Here is a 16,340-nt window from a genome sequence, read left to right as displayed (position 1 = left end):
TTTTTGTCGTAATTAGTTTATGAATGCTGATCAGGTTGTTTGTCATCTGAATAGTCAGAGAAGTGGGAACGCAAGGGATCAACGGAGGAGGCAGAGGAGATAAGGGACTGGGGGAAAAGGGGGCAAGGGCAAAGGTAGATCAAGAGAGAGAGAGAGAGAGAGAGAGAAAGAGAGAGATGAGAGTTGTCTGCCTAGTAGTAACAGCACATGCCCACTTGAAAAGATACAGCAGCAGGATCATTCGAGCGGCAGAAGGAATGCTTGGCAGCTTTTCGCACCTCGGCTGCATGCACAACACTGTACCGTCACCCGGTAACAAACTCTTTTAAAATACACAACGTTATGTAGTCACAAGCCGGTCGTTCAGGAGGGAACAGAGGCAGCAAAAAAACAGGGAGGGGTGACAGAGACCAAAAATAGAGACTTATGGGAGAGGCGGAGAGGAAATAAAAGGCGTGCTCTTATTTGGAAGAGCCCATGAAAACACAACAATGGCAAGCAGACAGCAGCAGCTTTTCCTCTGGTTCCACTCCACAGTGCAGATGTACAGTATCTGCACCAGCGCTCCCTGGGAGCTCCCGCTTCTCACTCCTGCTTCTCACTCCCGCTTCACACTTCCGCTCAAATGGACGGCCGCGGTCTGTTCTCACCCCCATCTTCCCAGCTGGACTGACATCACAATGCTTTCGCCATTTATCTCCTCCCGGTCCTAAAACAAATCACCTGCCAGAACCGAACGAGGATGAATCTGGGGCGGGCAATAGAACACAGGCACTGGGTCTTTATTTAACAATTTTTAATTTTTTTTAACATCAAGTGAGAGATAGAGCCAGGTTCTTTACTCTCGTGAATCTTAAACTTCAAACAGAAAAGTACAAACGGGGAAGTTGATGTTGTGGATGTGGAACGCCGTGAGAACCACTGGTACGCTCTGTCTACTGCTCACTGGGGGCAGAGGCTGCCGTCTCATTAGTGCAACTGGGCCAACATTGAATCACCTTTAAATTCAATGTTAATAATTATAGATCTGGACTGTGTGCGTCAGTGTAAAGTATATAGGTGCGATTTACAGCAATATTTTGTTTTTTTTCCTGCATCTTCCAACAGGCTGTGAGAGGTCAAACCTATTAATCAGGTGTGTAAAAATGTTTAAATATATCTTTAAAGAAGAACTGAAGGTTTAATGCAGCGTCGGTAGCATCAATATGTATGTAGACATTTTTTTTTTAAATGTACAGCTTTCCATTTAATAAAATCTCTAAAACCAGCTTGTCTGACCATTGCTGCAGTGAATAATTGGCACACTGAAGTATGCCGAAATTTCTGGGTATTAAGTACATATTACACACATAGTTTCTTCAATTCACAACATGCCAAAACTTGCCCTTTGCATCCACTTGGCTTCCTGTCAACTCTTTCCGACCACCGCACCACAGCCCCTCAGCCTGTATTGTGTCTTATCACTATTCTATTGATGAATTGTTTTGTTGTTTTGTGTTATTGTTTCTAAAATTTGCTGTCATATTGTTCAATAATCTGGGCATCCGGACACACGGATGACACGGGAGACTTCCCAGGGCCACACACTTCCTGTCCTTCACTATGCTGCTTTGACTATGAGGAATGGCTTGTCATCCAGAGTCCTTGTACCAATGTGTATTTTAGGCAGGTTATAACTCTAAGTGACACCATACTGTATGTTGCCATGTGTTGCCATAGATATTCTGGATCGCACCTTCTCTCTCTGGCACAAACTCAAGCGTTATTAATGTGCAATTAAAATTTCATGAGCCACTGAAAGATAAATGAGGTGAGATCTGTAGTTTGGGGACAAGTTATTGCTCCCAAACTACTGAAGCAACAGATGCAACCCTTCAATTAAGCTTCAGCAAACAGGAATCTCTAGTGGTCACCATGAAATCTTTCTTTGACATTTTCTATTGTTCTCTCAGTCTGACACTGAAACCATGTGGTGAACACCCGGATTTGTCCAGCAATCACAGGATCCAATCTGTGTGAGTTGAGGCAACACACACTGTATCAATATCCTCACAGGCAACTCACTGGCATACGCTTCACAGTGGCAGAGGGATTATGTCTGCATGTATTAGTAGAGGGCTGTAGTTCACACATGGAGGTAAAGTGATTAAGGCATGATTTCTACCTTTCTTCAAGATTCAAGATTCAAGAGGTTTATTTGTCACATACATAAACATACTTTCATACATTTACAGTATGCAGTGAAATGTCTTTGCAACAGACCCGGAGATTATGCTCAATAGTTACAAAACCAAACATAATAGCTAACCTTATTTCTACCTAACTAACTAACTGAAACCAACTGATTCCTAAAACGCAATGCAGTTAGTGAATAGAATAATATAAATAGAATAAAATTAAAATAAAATAAGACTCGAAAAGATAATACAAAGCGGGAGTACAAAATAGAAGTAAAGGGAATAGCGTTATGTATATGGGATAGGCTATTTGTATATACAGATATGTGAGGTGAAATGCATGTGAATAAAGTGAGGTTGGAGATATACAGTACAGTTCTTTATGTTGTCCAGACGGAAATGTAAAATCAAAAAATATTTCACAGCTCAGATCAGAGAAAACTCACGAGGAAAGAAATCGATTTCTCCACTTCACTAGACTAGATTACTAGATTACTAGACTAACACACTGTGTTAGTCATTAACATTGTCACAAAGACACCATCGTCAATGTTTTGTCATTCTCATGACCTGCGGACTCCAGAAATGTCGACTGTGCTTGTTAATCATTTACACATCATCCTGTGTGTTTCCTGGCAGAGAATGTCTTTTATAATGATGTATTTAATATATGTGTTTGTGTTTGAACTCCTGACACTTTAAGGCAGATTATGGACTTGCAACATCCCTGTGAATTTATCACAGAAATGAAGATCTTGAATTCACGGAAATTCAAAAATGATAGAAATAATGAAGCCTGACTCAGAGAACAGAATCACTTACTTAGAATTACAAAACAAATCCTTGTATTTGCAATATGCAGCGCAGCAGTAATTCATCAGTGGAATGTCGCCTCTCTGGCGGAGAAGGAGCCGGAGCTGGTGCGAGAGGTGGAGCGGTACCAACTAGATATACATCTAGTTGGGCTCACCTCTACGCACAGCACTGGCTCTGGAACCAACTCCTGGAGAGGGGCTGGACTCTCTCCTTTTCGGGAGTTGCCCAGGGTGAGAGGCGCCAGGCGGGTGTAGGGATACTCATGACCCCCCGGCTGAGTGCCGCTGTGTTGGAGTTCTCCCCAGTGAACAAGGGGGTCGCCTCTATGCGACTACAAGTTGCTAGGGGGAAAGCTCTGACTGTTGTGTGTGCTTATGCGCTGAACACTAGTTCAGAGTATTCGGCATTCTTGGAGTCTCCGGGTGGCGTCCTGAAAGGGTCTCCGCCTAGGGACTCTATAGTTGTACTGGGAGACTTCAACGCTCATGTGGGCAACGATGGAGAAACCTGGAAGGGAGTGATTGGGAGGAACGGCCTGCCTGATCTGAATCCAAGTGATGCTTTGTTATTGGACTTCTGTGCTAGTCATGGATTGGCCATAACAAACACCATGTTCGAGCATAGGGTGGCTCATAAGTCTACGTGGTACCAGACCACCTTAGGTCAAAGATCGATGATCGACTTTGGGGTCATGTCATCAGATCTGCGGCCATTTGTCTTGGACACTCAGGTAAAGAGAGGAGCAGAGCTGTCAACTGATAACCACCTGGTGGTGAGTTGGATCAGATGGCGGGAGAGGGTGCCAGACAGACCTAGTAAACCAAAACGTGTAGTGAGGGTGAACTGGGAGTGCCTTGTGGATGCCCCTGTCCACGAGGTCTTCAACTCTTACCTCCGGAAGAATTCTTTGCGCATCCCAGGGGAGGTTGGGGACATGGAATCCGAGCGGGTCATGTTCAAAACCTCCATTGGAGAGGCGGCTGCTAGGAGCTGTGGTCGGAAGGTGGTCGGTGCCTGTCGTGGTGGTAACCCAAGAACCCGTTGGTGGACACCAGCGGGGAAGGAAGCCGTCAAGATTAAGAAGGAGGCCTTTCGGGCTTGGCTGGCCCAGGGGTCACCTGGGGCAGCAGACAGGTACCGGCAGGCTAGAAGTGCTGCGGCTTCGGCCGTCACGGAAGCAAAACCCCGGGTGTGGGAGGAGTTCGGGGAGGCTAGGGAGAAGGGCTTTCGGTTGGCCTCAAGGAAGTTCTGGCAAACTGTTCGGTGACTCAGAAAGGGAAAACAGGGGTTGGCTCAGGCTGTGTTCAGCCGGGGAGGAGAACTGCTGACCCGGACTGGGGATATTGTCGGGCGGTGGAAAGAACACTTTGAGGAACTCCTGAACCCAATCAATATGTCCTCAGGGGAAGAGGCAGAGTCTGAAGACTCGGGGGAAGTCTCGTCCATATGCCTGGCAGAGGTCGCTGAGGCAGTCAAAAAGCTCCTAGGTGGTAAGGCACCGGGGTTGGACGAGATTTGCCCTAAAATGCTGAAGGCTCTGGACATTGTTGGGCTGTCTTGGCTGACATGCCTCTTCAGTGTCGTGTGGATGTCGGGTACAGTACCTTTGGAGTGGCAGACCGGGGTGGTGTCTTCCATTTTTAAAGAGGAGGACCTGAGGGTGTGCTACAATTATAGGGGTATCACACTGCTCAGCCTCCCCAGGAAAGTTTACTCCAGGGTGCTGGAAAGCAGGCTCCGGCCGATTGTCGAACCTCAGATTCAGGAGGAGCAATGGAGATTCCGTCCAGAACGTGGACCAGCTCTTTGCTCTTGCAGGGTTGCTGGGGGGGTCGTGGGAGTTTGCCCATTCAGTCTACATGTGTTTTTTGGACCTGGAGAAGGATTTTACTGTGTCCCTTGGGGGATCCTGTGGGGGGTACTGAGGGAGTATGGGGTACCAGGGCCGTTGGTACGAGCCATCCGGGCCTTGTACAAACAAAGTGAAAGCTGTGTTCGCATTCTCGGCACAAAGTCAAACACGTTCTGGGTGTTGGACCCCGCCAAGGTTGCCCCTTGTCCGGATTCTGTTTGTGATATTCATGGACAGGATCTCGAGGAACAGCCAAGGTGAGGAGAGTGTCCGGTTTGAGAACCTCAGAATTGCATCTCTGCTTTTTGCAGATGATGTGGTTTTGTTGGCTTCATCAGACCATGACCTCCAGCACGCACTGGGGTGGTTTGCAGCCGAGTGTGAAGTGGTCGGGATGAGGGTCAGCACCTCAAAGTCTGAGGCCATGGCCGGGATCTTGGGATCTTGTTCACGAGTGAGGGGAAAATGGAGCGTGAGATGGACAGGCGGATCGTTGCAGAGTCAGTAGTGATGCGGGCATTGTACCGGACCGTTGTGGTGAAGAGGGAGCTGAGCCAGAAGGCAAAGCTCTCAATTTACCAGTCCCAACGTCCCCTACGTCCCAACCCTCACCTATGGTCATGAGCTTTGGGTAGTGACCGAAGGAACAGGATCGCGAATACAAGTGGCCGAAATTAGTTTCCTCCGTAGGGTGGCTGGGCTCAGCCTTAGAGATAGGGTGAGGAGCTCGGACATCCGGAGGGAGCTTGGAGTAGAGCCACTGCTCCTTCGCGTCGAAAGGAGCCAGTTGAGGTCGTTCGGGCTTCTGATCAGGATGCGTCCTGGGCACGTGGGTAGACTCAGAACGCGCTGGAGGGATTATATATCCCAGCTGGCCTGGGAACGCCTCGGGGTCCCCCAGGAGGAACTGGAAAACATTGCGGGGGAGAAGGGGCCCTGGAGCTCCTTGCTCAGCCTGCTGCCACCGCGACCCGGCCCCGGATAAGCGGTGGAAAATGGATGAATGGATGGAGAACCAAAAAGATAGACCAATGCTTTCAAAGGCAACACACCAGCCAACACTGACCGTCCAATTATGGAAATGAGATTGAAATGTTCATTTATCAAACACAGTAAGGGTTTGTAATGGACGCTAACACAAAAGCAATTTTGAATTTAAGACATTAAACATTAAAAATTGTACCACTAGACCTTCTCCAACACTCTCACTCCAGTCCTTGAAGTGACCATTACAACCTCTGGCTTAAAGTCTGTCATAAGATCAAAGTCTCACAGAGAAGTGAATCTCGACCTCATGATTTCAAACGAAATACACTTCTTTTATTTTTAATAATCTGACTTAAAACCCACTCTATAGTCTTCTGAATGTCAACCATATAAATCGGTTACTATCAATAGGGTTGAAATTGATGATATTGATATTGATTGGTCCTTTAAATCACTGACTGTCTGGGTTCAATAACTTCCATCAGTCAGGTTATTTATCACTTTCAACAGATTTGCCTTGATACCCAACAGGAGTTTGTGGTGAAGTGCTGATTTGGAATTTACCTTAGCAGCAAATGAGGAACTTGGCTTCTCCAGGAGGTCCCAGAGTTTTATTTTCTTTTCGGAACAGCACGTGGTGTCAAAGTGGTCGCCCTCCCTCTCCCTCATGGTTTCGGCCTCTCGCTTGAGTTCCTCGTTCATCTGCTCCTTCTTCTGGTGATATCTCGCCTGGCAGCACGACTCAAGGTAGATCTCGTCTATTCCCCAGAAGTCCAACTCTTGGCTGAAGGAAAGGGCACACATTTCCTCCATCATGTGTAATTTCCCTGTTCGATAGAAATTTAGAATAGATGTAAAGGCGCCGGGGTGTCTGTCGAAAAAATATTCATTATCATCTAGGGTGTAGTCGTCGCATATCTCCATGATGGAGTCGTTAGTGTTGCAGTCTCTCAGTTTGCCCAGTCTGGTGCGGGGCAACCTGTCCAGTGTCCTCCAGAGGACCTCATGAAGGAGCCCCCCAACGTTGAGTCTCACCCGGCGGGACTGGGACTTACTCCGGATGATGTCCACCGCCTCCGGAGGCAGCGAGGTGGCTGGCCGAGAGCCACATTTCATCATCTTCACTCAGGATGCTTCACTACTTGGGAAGACTGAAAGATATGGTCTCTTGAGTTTAAAAAGACATTTCTCAGATGATGACCGCATCAGAAATCTTCTTTTGTTTCAGCTGAAATAGAAAAGGAACAATAACTGATTATTTAGGGGGTTAAGAAGCTGCCATTGTCCGGCGACCTACAACAATGTCAGTTGGTTTATCCACTCATCAGAGCATCAAATACATAATATAATCAGCTTTGAGATGCACAGATGCTTTTCTTGCTGACAAGGGAGGGAGGGGGGAAGCAAGTGATAAACCCCACTCCACTGTGAGCGCCGTTCAGCGGTGAGACCTCGATCCCAATCAAGGCAAAGCGTTGCAGCACCACAGGAAGTGGAGAGCAACCGAAACGCGGTCGATGGAAACGTCTACAACCCCTAAAGTTAAAGCAGTTCAGTGGCCCGGGTGGTGGACAGGGACAGACAGAAATCTCAATCACCCAAGATGTCTCACCTATTTCAGAACCACGGGAGCTGGACAGCGTCCGTTTCCGTTAACTCGATTTGTGTCGCTCCCCAAAGCTCTATCCCACTTAAGTTAAAATCCTTCAGCACCACAGGGGGTGGACAGCGACAAATATCTCTGCTCTGAAAATACATCAATCTTAGTCCGAACGTTTAGATCATGACACGTTTAATATTGAGAATACATGGCCAAGCGATATAGACTAACACATTATTCATTGGATCAGCTTAAAAATATGTATTATATACAATTTGTAAAATCTCTATTGTTCTCAACCTGAAATTGTGAAATAATGATGGATTTTTTAAGTTCACAAAAGCATTTTAATTTGCTCCAATGAGTCCAATCCAAAGCTTTGTTTTCAGTGTACGTGCTACAATAATAAATGCCGAAGTTTATTATAGGTCTACTGATGAGATAGCTCAGTATTAATAAACGAAAAACGTAAAAAATATACCCTATGCGTGGGGAGATGGTAAGACCTCAATTTACTTAAATCCGCTTTTTTCATCAATAATGCTTCATTGATCTAATTATAATCATCCAATAGTCAACCGACACAGGGGATTCATTCTAATTCCAATTCATTTCTTTTGTTTGTTGAACCAGGAAAAATAACGCAAAGGGACATTTTTCAAGCGTGATCCTTGCCAAGAAGGTTAAAAAAACAATACAAAATACACAATATTACACAGATATTAATATCAAGACAGAATAATGAAAATGAGAATGAAAATGTAAGATACCTACTCGCCCCCCCGTAGGGTGTATCCCGGTCCATTAGGTGGAGAATCCCCAAAATAAACCTTCTGAGGGGAGACGCTGAAACTTCTCTGTCCGGCTCCGCCGGGATCTCCTCTGAACACCACGGTCCGCGCACGGGCATGGTCAGCAGAAGCCACGGGAATCACGGCCGCTGGTCACGGATCCAATCAACAAGTCGGTCTGGGAGCAGAGTGGACGCCCTGGGCGCTTCTGCTCCGGTGCCCACGGGGGGGGGGTCCGGGCCGCCTGCCTTTTTGGGGATTCTGCAGGAGGTGCAGCGCTGCACGGGGCTCCGCAGCCTCCAGCGCGGGAACTCATGTGAGACCCAGAGACGGGGATGTTGGAACCCACCCCGACACCAGCTGATGCGTCTCTGGTACATCCCACTATCATGCCGCAAAGTGTGCGCTTAACTTGGACATGGTGCAGGGCGTTCGCACCAGCTCCCTGATGACCTGGATGGAAGAACGAGCTGCAGCAGTGTTTCATTCCACAGGGATGGAACCAGCCAATTCACCGAAAGTTTTCTTAAAAATGCACAAAATAGCTTTTACACTCCGCCCACACAATTCAGCCCAAACTTAATCGCAAACGGTCTTGATTATTTTATTAGTTTATTACAGGAACTAGAGCATATAATGCACAGCCAGGGGTCAGGCTTTTTTTTGTTTTTGCACAAAAGAAAAAAAAGATTCTTAGCTGCATCTGTGTGCTAGAAAAGTAAACATTGCTCTTGTGTTCAAAATCAAAACGTATAACCTTAAACCTTAACCGTATTTTTGATTTGTAAACTGAAATATGTGACTGTTCTCCAATGAAACACGTCCATCAATCAGTCTTGGTCATAATATTGTAACACACCATCTACTGGTTGAAATCAGCACAAAACGAGCAGGGAGGATGCTGACTTAGTTTAGTACTTTTAGAGGCTTTTTATTTACAAATTATTAATAATAATAATAATAATAATAATAATAAAGAAAAAGGTGGTCCAGTCCCCACCAACCATCCTGTGTTGACTGAAGGGTGACTGAGAACCTCCACCCTAATTTTCAAACTTTTCAGAATGAGACATGCCATGCCTGGATATACAGAACCATAGTAACAGCAAGTGAGATCAAGTCAACAACTTTTAAATGTAATGGATAGTCATATTCTGACCAGCATTACTTTAGTCTTACACACAAAATGTGGGGTAAACATTGAATGTAGATGGTGGATTAAAATGTCCTTATCCAGCACACAAAGAAAATCAACCATACAAATTGACATTTAATTTAAACATTTTCACATTTAACATGGCATATAAAAAAATACATTTGTGGAATACAAAAAACTCAACAGACATCTTGACAGTTTAAAAATACTTTGAAATGTTCATGAATATGTGCAATATATAGTGTGTAAATTCAACATTCGCTATTCCATGCTTAACATTTAGGTTTATATCGGATGAGTAGATCTCCTTCCGGCTGAAGCATTCCAAATCCATAGCGACTGGCGTTCACCGCCGGCATCTGAGCATTTGGGTCACAAAGCTCCAACTCATAAAGAGAAAAGACCATGTACACAAACCTTAGAAGGGAGAGAGAGAGACACACGCACACACACACACACACACACACACACACACACACACACACACAGAAGAACAGAGAAACATGAGAAAAATCATGGATTTAGAGGCTGGGCTTTACAAGTTGTAAACAACAGTATTCATCTTGTGACATTTCATACAAGGTGACAGCTGCGTGTTCTGTGGAAGGTTAACCTTAAAGCTTGGCATTCGGCCTGCAGTACTGAGGACACTTACTGTCGGATGGTGTTGATGGCAAACTGCTTTCCCACACAGCCATTGGTCCCCGCGCCCCACGGCATGGTGTAATATTTCAGTTGCCTCCCTCCTTTATAGAAAGCTGTCTTCTCCGATCCATCCTCATTGAGGAAGCGGTCATACTTGAATTTCTGTAAGGAGGAAACAAGTTTAAGGCAGGCGATAGACGCAAGCAAACAGAAATAAACTAGCGATCGAGTTCCTCGTAGTTATGTGGTTGTAGTCTGGTGGTGAGCCTCACTATTAGCTAAGGGTGGAAGACAGACCGTCTAACTGAGTCTAGTCAAATCCTAAGCTTGGTTTCTGTCCTTGTGCCCAGCAGATCCCCAGGTCCACTGTCCTGGGGTTAAACACTCCCAGGCTAATCCAAGGGTAGTTTTATAGCTGTGCTTCATTTTCACATAAACAGCAATTAAGACACTAATTCCCTGTACACTTGAAGACCACTGCCAACTTTCCACTAATATCATTACTATGTTTTTGGTTCAGATGGAGTTCATTGATTCACATGGATACAAACCTGTGGCTCATGGTGAATGTCAGGGTCCATTTGGGGGCTGATTAAGGGGAACAGGCACACCCGGTCTCCCTTCCGGAGCAGGAACTTCTGGCCGTCGGCCGTGCGAAGGGTCTTCTCCTGCACCACCTCTCTGGTGATGAAGGGGGCAGCAGTGAGCCGCAGCGTCTCCTCCAAGGCGCTGCCTAGAGGAGCGGATAAAAGACCGGAGGGTATTAATAACCACAAAAGAGCCATCACAGAACGAGAATACATCCCCAATGATATTTCTAAATTATTCATTAGTGAAAGGAGAGCGAATGGAGAAACATTTAATCGACAAAAATATTCACAGGAGCTTATGTTTTGAAATGAGAAACACATAATGGGCTATAACACATATACACACACACACATATATATATATATATATATACACACACATATACATATAGATATACATAACACAAATAGTTATTTTATATAGATGTATGTGTGTGTGTGTGTGTGTGTGTGTGTGTGTGTGTGTATATATATAGTAACTGATTAATAAACAACGTGTGTTTTTGTACATGATGTGTGTTTTGTCATGTATGTCATTGCTGCTGCAACACTGCAATTTCCCTTTGGGATTAATAAAGTATCTTCATCGTATCTTAACACATGAACACATAGGCTTTTGACTTCTTTAAATTTTAGATCTGCTCTCCCTTCATTGAACTGTATTATATGTGTATGTATGTATTAGGCATATATGGCAGCATTTCCACAATTCTAATTTTAACGAATCAATTTTTCTCGCCACAACACGGGATTGGTCCCTCACCAAACACAGGCGTCCTCACAGAAGAGTCAGGTGAGGTTTCCATCTGCGGGACCGTGTTGAACTCCTTCCTCACGGCTGCCAGAGCCTCAGGGTTCTTCAACAAGTATCCCAAGAGCCAAAATGCAGCGGGACCGACATTTCCCTGGGAACAAACCAATACATGATCAATACAGTAATCCATCTCGAAGACATAGATGGGAAATGGATGATCGATCCATCCAGCCATCCATCCACCTAAAAAACACATCATAGGAAATTAATCAAAACGCAACGCTCGTAATGACTAAATCGTAGCTTTTTTTCAAATTTAATCAAATTACAAAATCTAATGAGTTCTTCAGACCTGGGGCTTGGAGGTAAATAGAGGCCTTTTCTTTCAAGGCTGATGAAGAGCCAGGAGATTCTGGAGATTCTCTCGGACTAGCGGCCGCACGGTAATGGTTTACTTTAAATTGGAAAACATTTCAACTACTGTTATCCAAACCAATGTCCACAGGGATGGAAGACATGGTGAACACAGTGGGGAAAAGGTGTTTTTTGGCAATTACGTTATGAAAGAAGTAGCTATTTATTTTGTTGGCGATGAGGTTTGCAGAAGAGTGCAAAAAAGTGCTGATTAAGAGGACCTTCTTGGGCGCATGGTTCAGGTGATGGCAAAGACAGATGTATGAAAGTGTATGGTAATGGAAACAAAACGGATAAAGCCAATAAAGCCTTCTGCAAAACCAACTTATCCAATAAGTCGTCTGCTAACACAATGGTTCAGAGGCAAAAAGATGAGAAAACCAACAGCACACCCGTGTGACGGTGTCGGGTCCTGCGCTTTGCCCCTCAGCGCATTAATCTAGGGCTGAGAACTGGCATCCCCTGATGGCATCCATCCTTAAGAATAGACATTAGTCCTGTGATGGTTGTAAGGTTTTAGAAATGCACAGGCGTGTGCATTACAATAACACTATGATGTAAAAGGGAATTCCCTGGTTTGTAATGACACAAACAAGCATTCTGCAAAGGCATACGAATACGCACCAAAGGGAAATTGTAGTAGTAACCGTCACCCTAACTGCCCCTTGTTTCCTTGAATTGAAATGCAGGTGCATCGTTTCCGATGGCTGCTGTCCAGGTGTTTTCACAAAGGGAGAAATGCTTCCTTGCAGGCTAAAAATAATGACCGTGGGCGGAACAGTCGCTTCAACTGCTCTCTTCATCTCCAGACCTGATTAGTAACTAAAAGTACCTGGTTTGTAAATGTACCCTACCCGCTTCGTAAGGCGGACTCACCTGTGTGGCCCAGAGCTGCATCAGTAAAGCTTTCCTCTGCGTGTCCTCGTCGGCTCCCTCCTCCCGGAGCAGCTCTCTGTAGGCACGGAGCCAGGGGCCGGAGCCACCGCCCCCAGATGCCCCGACAGGAGCCAAAACCTCCCACAGCCTCTGCCGTAGCCTCTGGGCTGTCCTCTTTTCCTCTGGCAGCAGACACACACACACACACACACACACAGAGTCAGTAAGTCTGTGAGACCCAAGATAAAAAAACGATCGAAACCTGAACAATGGAGCGTGGCATGACAAGATCTGCAGATAAACCACCACAGCCCATAGATACATGCGCGAAGCACATTACAAATCATAAATAGGAATGAAAAGATAACAAAGTCGTGAGGGCGATCTGTTCGCAATCACAAAACGATGATTCATATGAGTTGGGCAACACAAAAGAGTGATGTCATGAAAAAGCGCGGGAAGAGTCCGATACGTATGACTTCACTTTACGCTACGCAAAGACAGGCAAGACTCGCCTCCGAGGAAACAAAGCTGAAAGGAAAATGCTTCCAATTATAGCACAGCGCACGAGCCCCGCCCGGGACGTCTGCGTTCTGCTGAGTCACGGCTGGGTAACAGAATCAACCCAAACAAGAAGCCCCCGTGGGCGCTCACCTGGTTTGAGAGTGGCGCGCGCCATCTTGGTCAGGAGGCCGTCAAACCCCTGGTAATCCCTGTACACACTGGTGGGGTCTGCGCCGTTGTTGTTGTGTTCTCCCTCAAACAACGTCAGGTATCCCGCCCTGAAGGGAAAGACACAGCGAGAGAGACAGAGTGGGCGGGGCGCACGCACACGCTTATTTACCGCTGAACTCGCTTGGCGGATGGCCGCATTCCCCCCCTGGAGAGAGGAGTGCTTTTCCTCTAAGTGGCCCCGTTTGAAAAGCTGTTCCAGGTTGACAAGCTGCCTGTTCTACCGGTGCTTGCTCTCATCCGCACGGAGGACGTCGCCAAGGTAAACGTTCGCTATCAAATTCTACTTGACATTGCAGACGTCGTCCTCAGTGTTCCTTCCGCTCCACTCCCTCCACTGTTCCCTCAGCGACAGATGACTCATAGCGTGTTCAACAAGTAAGGAAATGCCATCTCCGATATTCATTTGAACCCCGTTTTTGCGCAACGTTCGCCCTCCGAGTTAACAAACACCAGATCAGGGAAGGGCCCGCGACGTGTAAACTGTTTGAGAGCACTTCAGTGGCAGGGCTGGGCGTGTACCGGAACAGGAGGCTGTAGGAGAAGCTGAACAGTCCGTCTACTTTCCAGTGGGTCCGGTGCTGAGGGGTCTCTGCTTTCAGCAGGGCGCGGAGTTGCCGGTGCATGGCGCTGTTGAGGACGTCCAAATGCATCCCCTGAAAATGCCTGGAGGTGCATGGCGTAGAGAAGATGAGGAGATTAGTGAGTAGAGTTTGACAGGTGCATCAGAAGTGGAAACATGATAATTCATTCATGAAGAAATAGAATAGCTGCTCTGTAACATGTCACTTGAGAGCCTTCCTTCTGACTCACACCCTCTTTGGCCTCATGAATCAACAATAATCGCTCTCTCTCTCTCTATATATATATATATATATACATACATATATATATATATATATATATATATATATATATATATATATATATATATAGATATAGATATAGATATAGATATATATATATATAGATATAGATATAGATATAGATATATATATATATACACGCAAATACATATATCTATATATAGATATATATCTATATATAGATATATACTGCCTCATACATACATGTACCAGTGGTTACAGAAGTACTGACTTGTGTCAGTACCACATCGACATTTCTACTAAAGCACTTGCTCTTAAATGTAAAGGAAGGGGGAAGTTAAAGGAAAGTATTATAGGATTTGTTATACCAGTGTCCTGATATAACAGAGCCTATAGCACAGCATAAGGTGCTACCGTGGCACGGTGGTGCAGTGCATTGCAATGCTCCGGCGGGTTATCTCCCAAATAGGAGCCTTTCTGTGTGGAGTTTGCATGTTCTCCCCGTGCTGACATGGGGTTTCCTCCACCTCACGTCAGTAAGGACCCCCACCAAAAACATGCACCCATCATGGTCTGACCAGCGATGGACACTTATCACCTGGTCCCCGGGCGCGTCCACGTATGCTGCCCACTGCTCCTGGCTGTGCCCCCGGAGGAAGGACAAGCCAGGATGGGTCAAAAGCAGAGAATCCATTTCACCGGCACCATCAAAGCATGTGCATGTGTGTGTGTGTGTGTGTGTGCAAGCATGTGTTGTAGTGTGGTGTGTTGCGTGATGAATAAAGACTGTTTCTTCTTCTACCGTGTCGTTTTTTCTGCAGATGCACATCGTGATTATAATTTAAAAAAACATTTCACAAGTGGTGTCATAGTCTATATGACATGATATATACAGAGATAAATAGCAGTTATTATTTTTCTTAACAACTAAAGTAACGTGGCTGTGTTGGAACTGCAAGAGCAAAAAGTACAGGTATTTGCTTTGAAATGTAGTGGAGTGGAAATCAAAAGTCTCTGAAACTCAATGTACTTAAGGCACTTGAATAATGTACTCAAGTACAGTTAAAAAAAAAAAAAAAAACACTTGTTTAGTAAATATTTAAATGATATATAGCTATTGATATTAAAAATAAAGCAACCTACATCTCCATGATGGCCTTTGCCTTGCTTGGCCTGTGGTGCGGCAGCCGCAGGTTGAAGATCCTCTCCATGAGAACCTGAGCGTAGCGTGTGAAGTCCAGGGAGACGGGGTCGCTGAGGACCTGGTCGTACGCGTGCGGGTCCAGCAGCACGGTCACATAGCGGCCTGCAGCACGCACCTTCAGGCCGGGGGAGGGAACGGTCACATTGTTCATAAATATATTTACTATTAGATGCTGGATTATTATCCTTTCTTATCTATATGATTATGATATGTCTTTACAACAAATTCTATTAAAAAAAAAAAAGACTACCAGGTGGAATCATTTGATGCTGGGACATTTGGCATTGGAAAAGGAATGTGACAAACCACAGCTGCATTTTTCAAACAGGTTGTCCACCAGGGGTCAGGGGGCGTTCGCAATTACTCTTTAAAAAGCATCATCATGTAGTCACACTGTAACGTTAACAAGGGAGTGGTTGAGCTGCTACCTGCCGTCACGCCCTCATCACACTTGATGGAATGAATGGACTACCAGGGGTCACGTAGGACCCCTGGTAGTCAAGGACTTGAACTCTGACACAAACCTGGCTGATATTCTGATCTCATTTTAAATAGTGACCTATTGCAAATTCTCACTGTGGATCCTTGAGTGAGGCTTCTGCCATTATAGCTGTTATTTGATGACTCTCCTCTCACCGTGAAAATGTCTCCGTGTTTGTTTTTCATTCGATTTAAAAATTTTGCTGCATCTTTTCCAAATTCCAGTGCATGGCCTAACCACGGGATGACTCCTTTGTCCAGGGGCGGGTCAGTCTTACACCTACATGAGGAAAAAAGAGAAAATAAGATCATTTTGTTCTGGACAAAAAAAAAGATTATTAAAGTGGTGGTAAAGTGAAAACAGACTTCAACGAAACCTTTTCATAATTATTACATAGCAAGATAAAACGATGAAGCACTTAAAATAGTACTTTTAAGG

At 45.3% G+C, this 16,340-nt stretch overlaps 2 protein-coding genes across 2 annotated transcripts in view; both read right to left on the bottom strand.

Annotated features, from left to right (window-relative positions):
* Positions 1-6,951, bottom strand: part of LOC307230721 (potassium voltage-gated channel subfamily B member 1-like) — a gene marked incomplete at both ends in the record, with an annotated part of 32,582 nt that extends 25,631 nt beyond the window's left edge. Inside the window, one exon of the mRNA XM_080001157.1 lies at positions 6,397-6,951. Within this exon, the coding sequence (XP_079857283.1) occupies positions 6,397-6,951 (555 nt within the window). The remainder of the gene's footprint in view (positions 1-6,396) is intronic.
* A 2,700-nt stretch (positions 6,952-9,651) lies between these two features.
* Positions 9,652-16,340, bottom strand: part of LOC307230720 (prostacyclin synthase-like) — a gene marked incomplete at both ends in the record, with an annotated part of 7,317 nt that continues 628 nt past the window's right edge. The window contains 9 exons of the mRNA XM_080001156.1: positions 9,652-9,796; positions 10,035-10,186; positions 10,576-10,757; positions 11,378-11,519; positions 12,659-12,840; positions 13,313-13,440; positions 13,913-14,056; positions 15,361-15,536; positions 16,058-16,181. Of these exons, the coding sequence (XP_079857282.1) occupies positions 9,652-9,796; positions 10,035-10,186; positions 10,576-10,757; positions 11,378-11,519; positions 12,659-12,840; positions 13,313-13,440; positions 13,913-14,056; positions 15,361-15,536; positions 16,058-16,181 (1,375 nt within the window). The remainder of the gene's footprint in view (positions 9,797-10,034; positions 10,187-10,575; positions 10,758-11,377; positions 11,520-12,658; positions 12,841-13,312; positions 13,441-13,912; positions 14,057-15,360; positions 15,537-16,057; positions 16,182-16,340) is intronic.

This window comes from Zeus faber (genome assembly GCF_960531495.2).
Source record: "Zeus faber genome assembly, chromosome: 5".
Lineage (NCBI taxonomy): Eukaryota > Metazoa > Chordata > Actinopteri > Zeiformes > Zeidae > Zeus > Zeus faber.
Note: the sequence above shows the minus strand (reverse complement) of the source record. Positions and strands in the feature narration are given on the sequence as shown.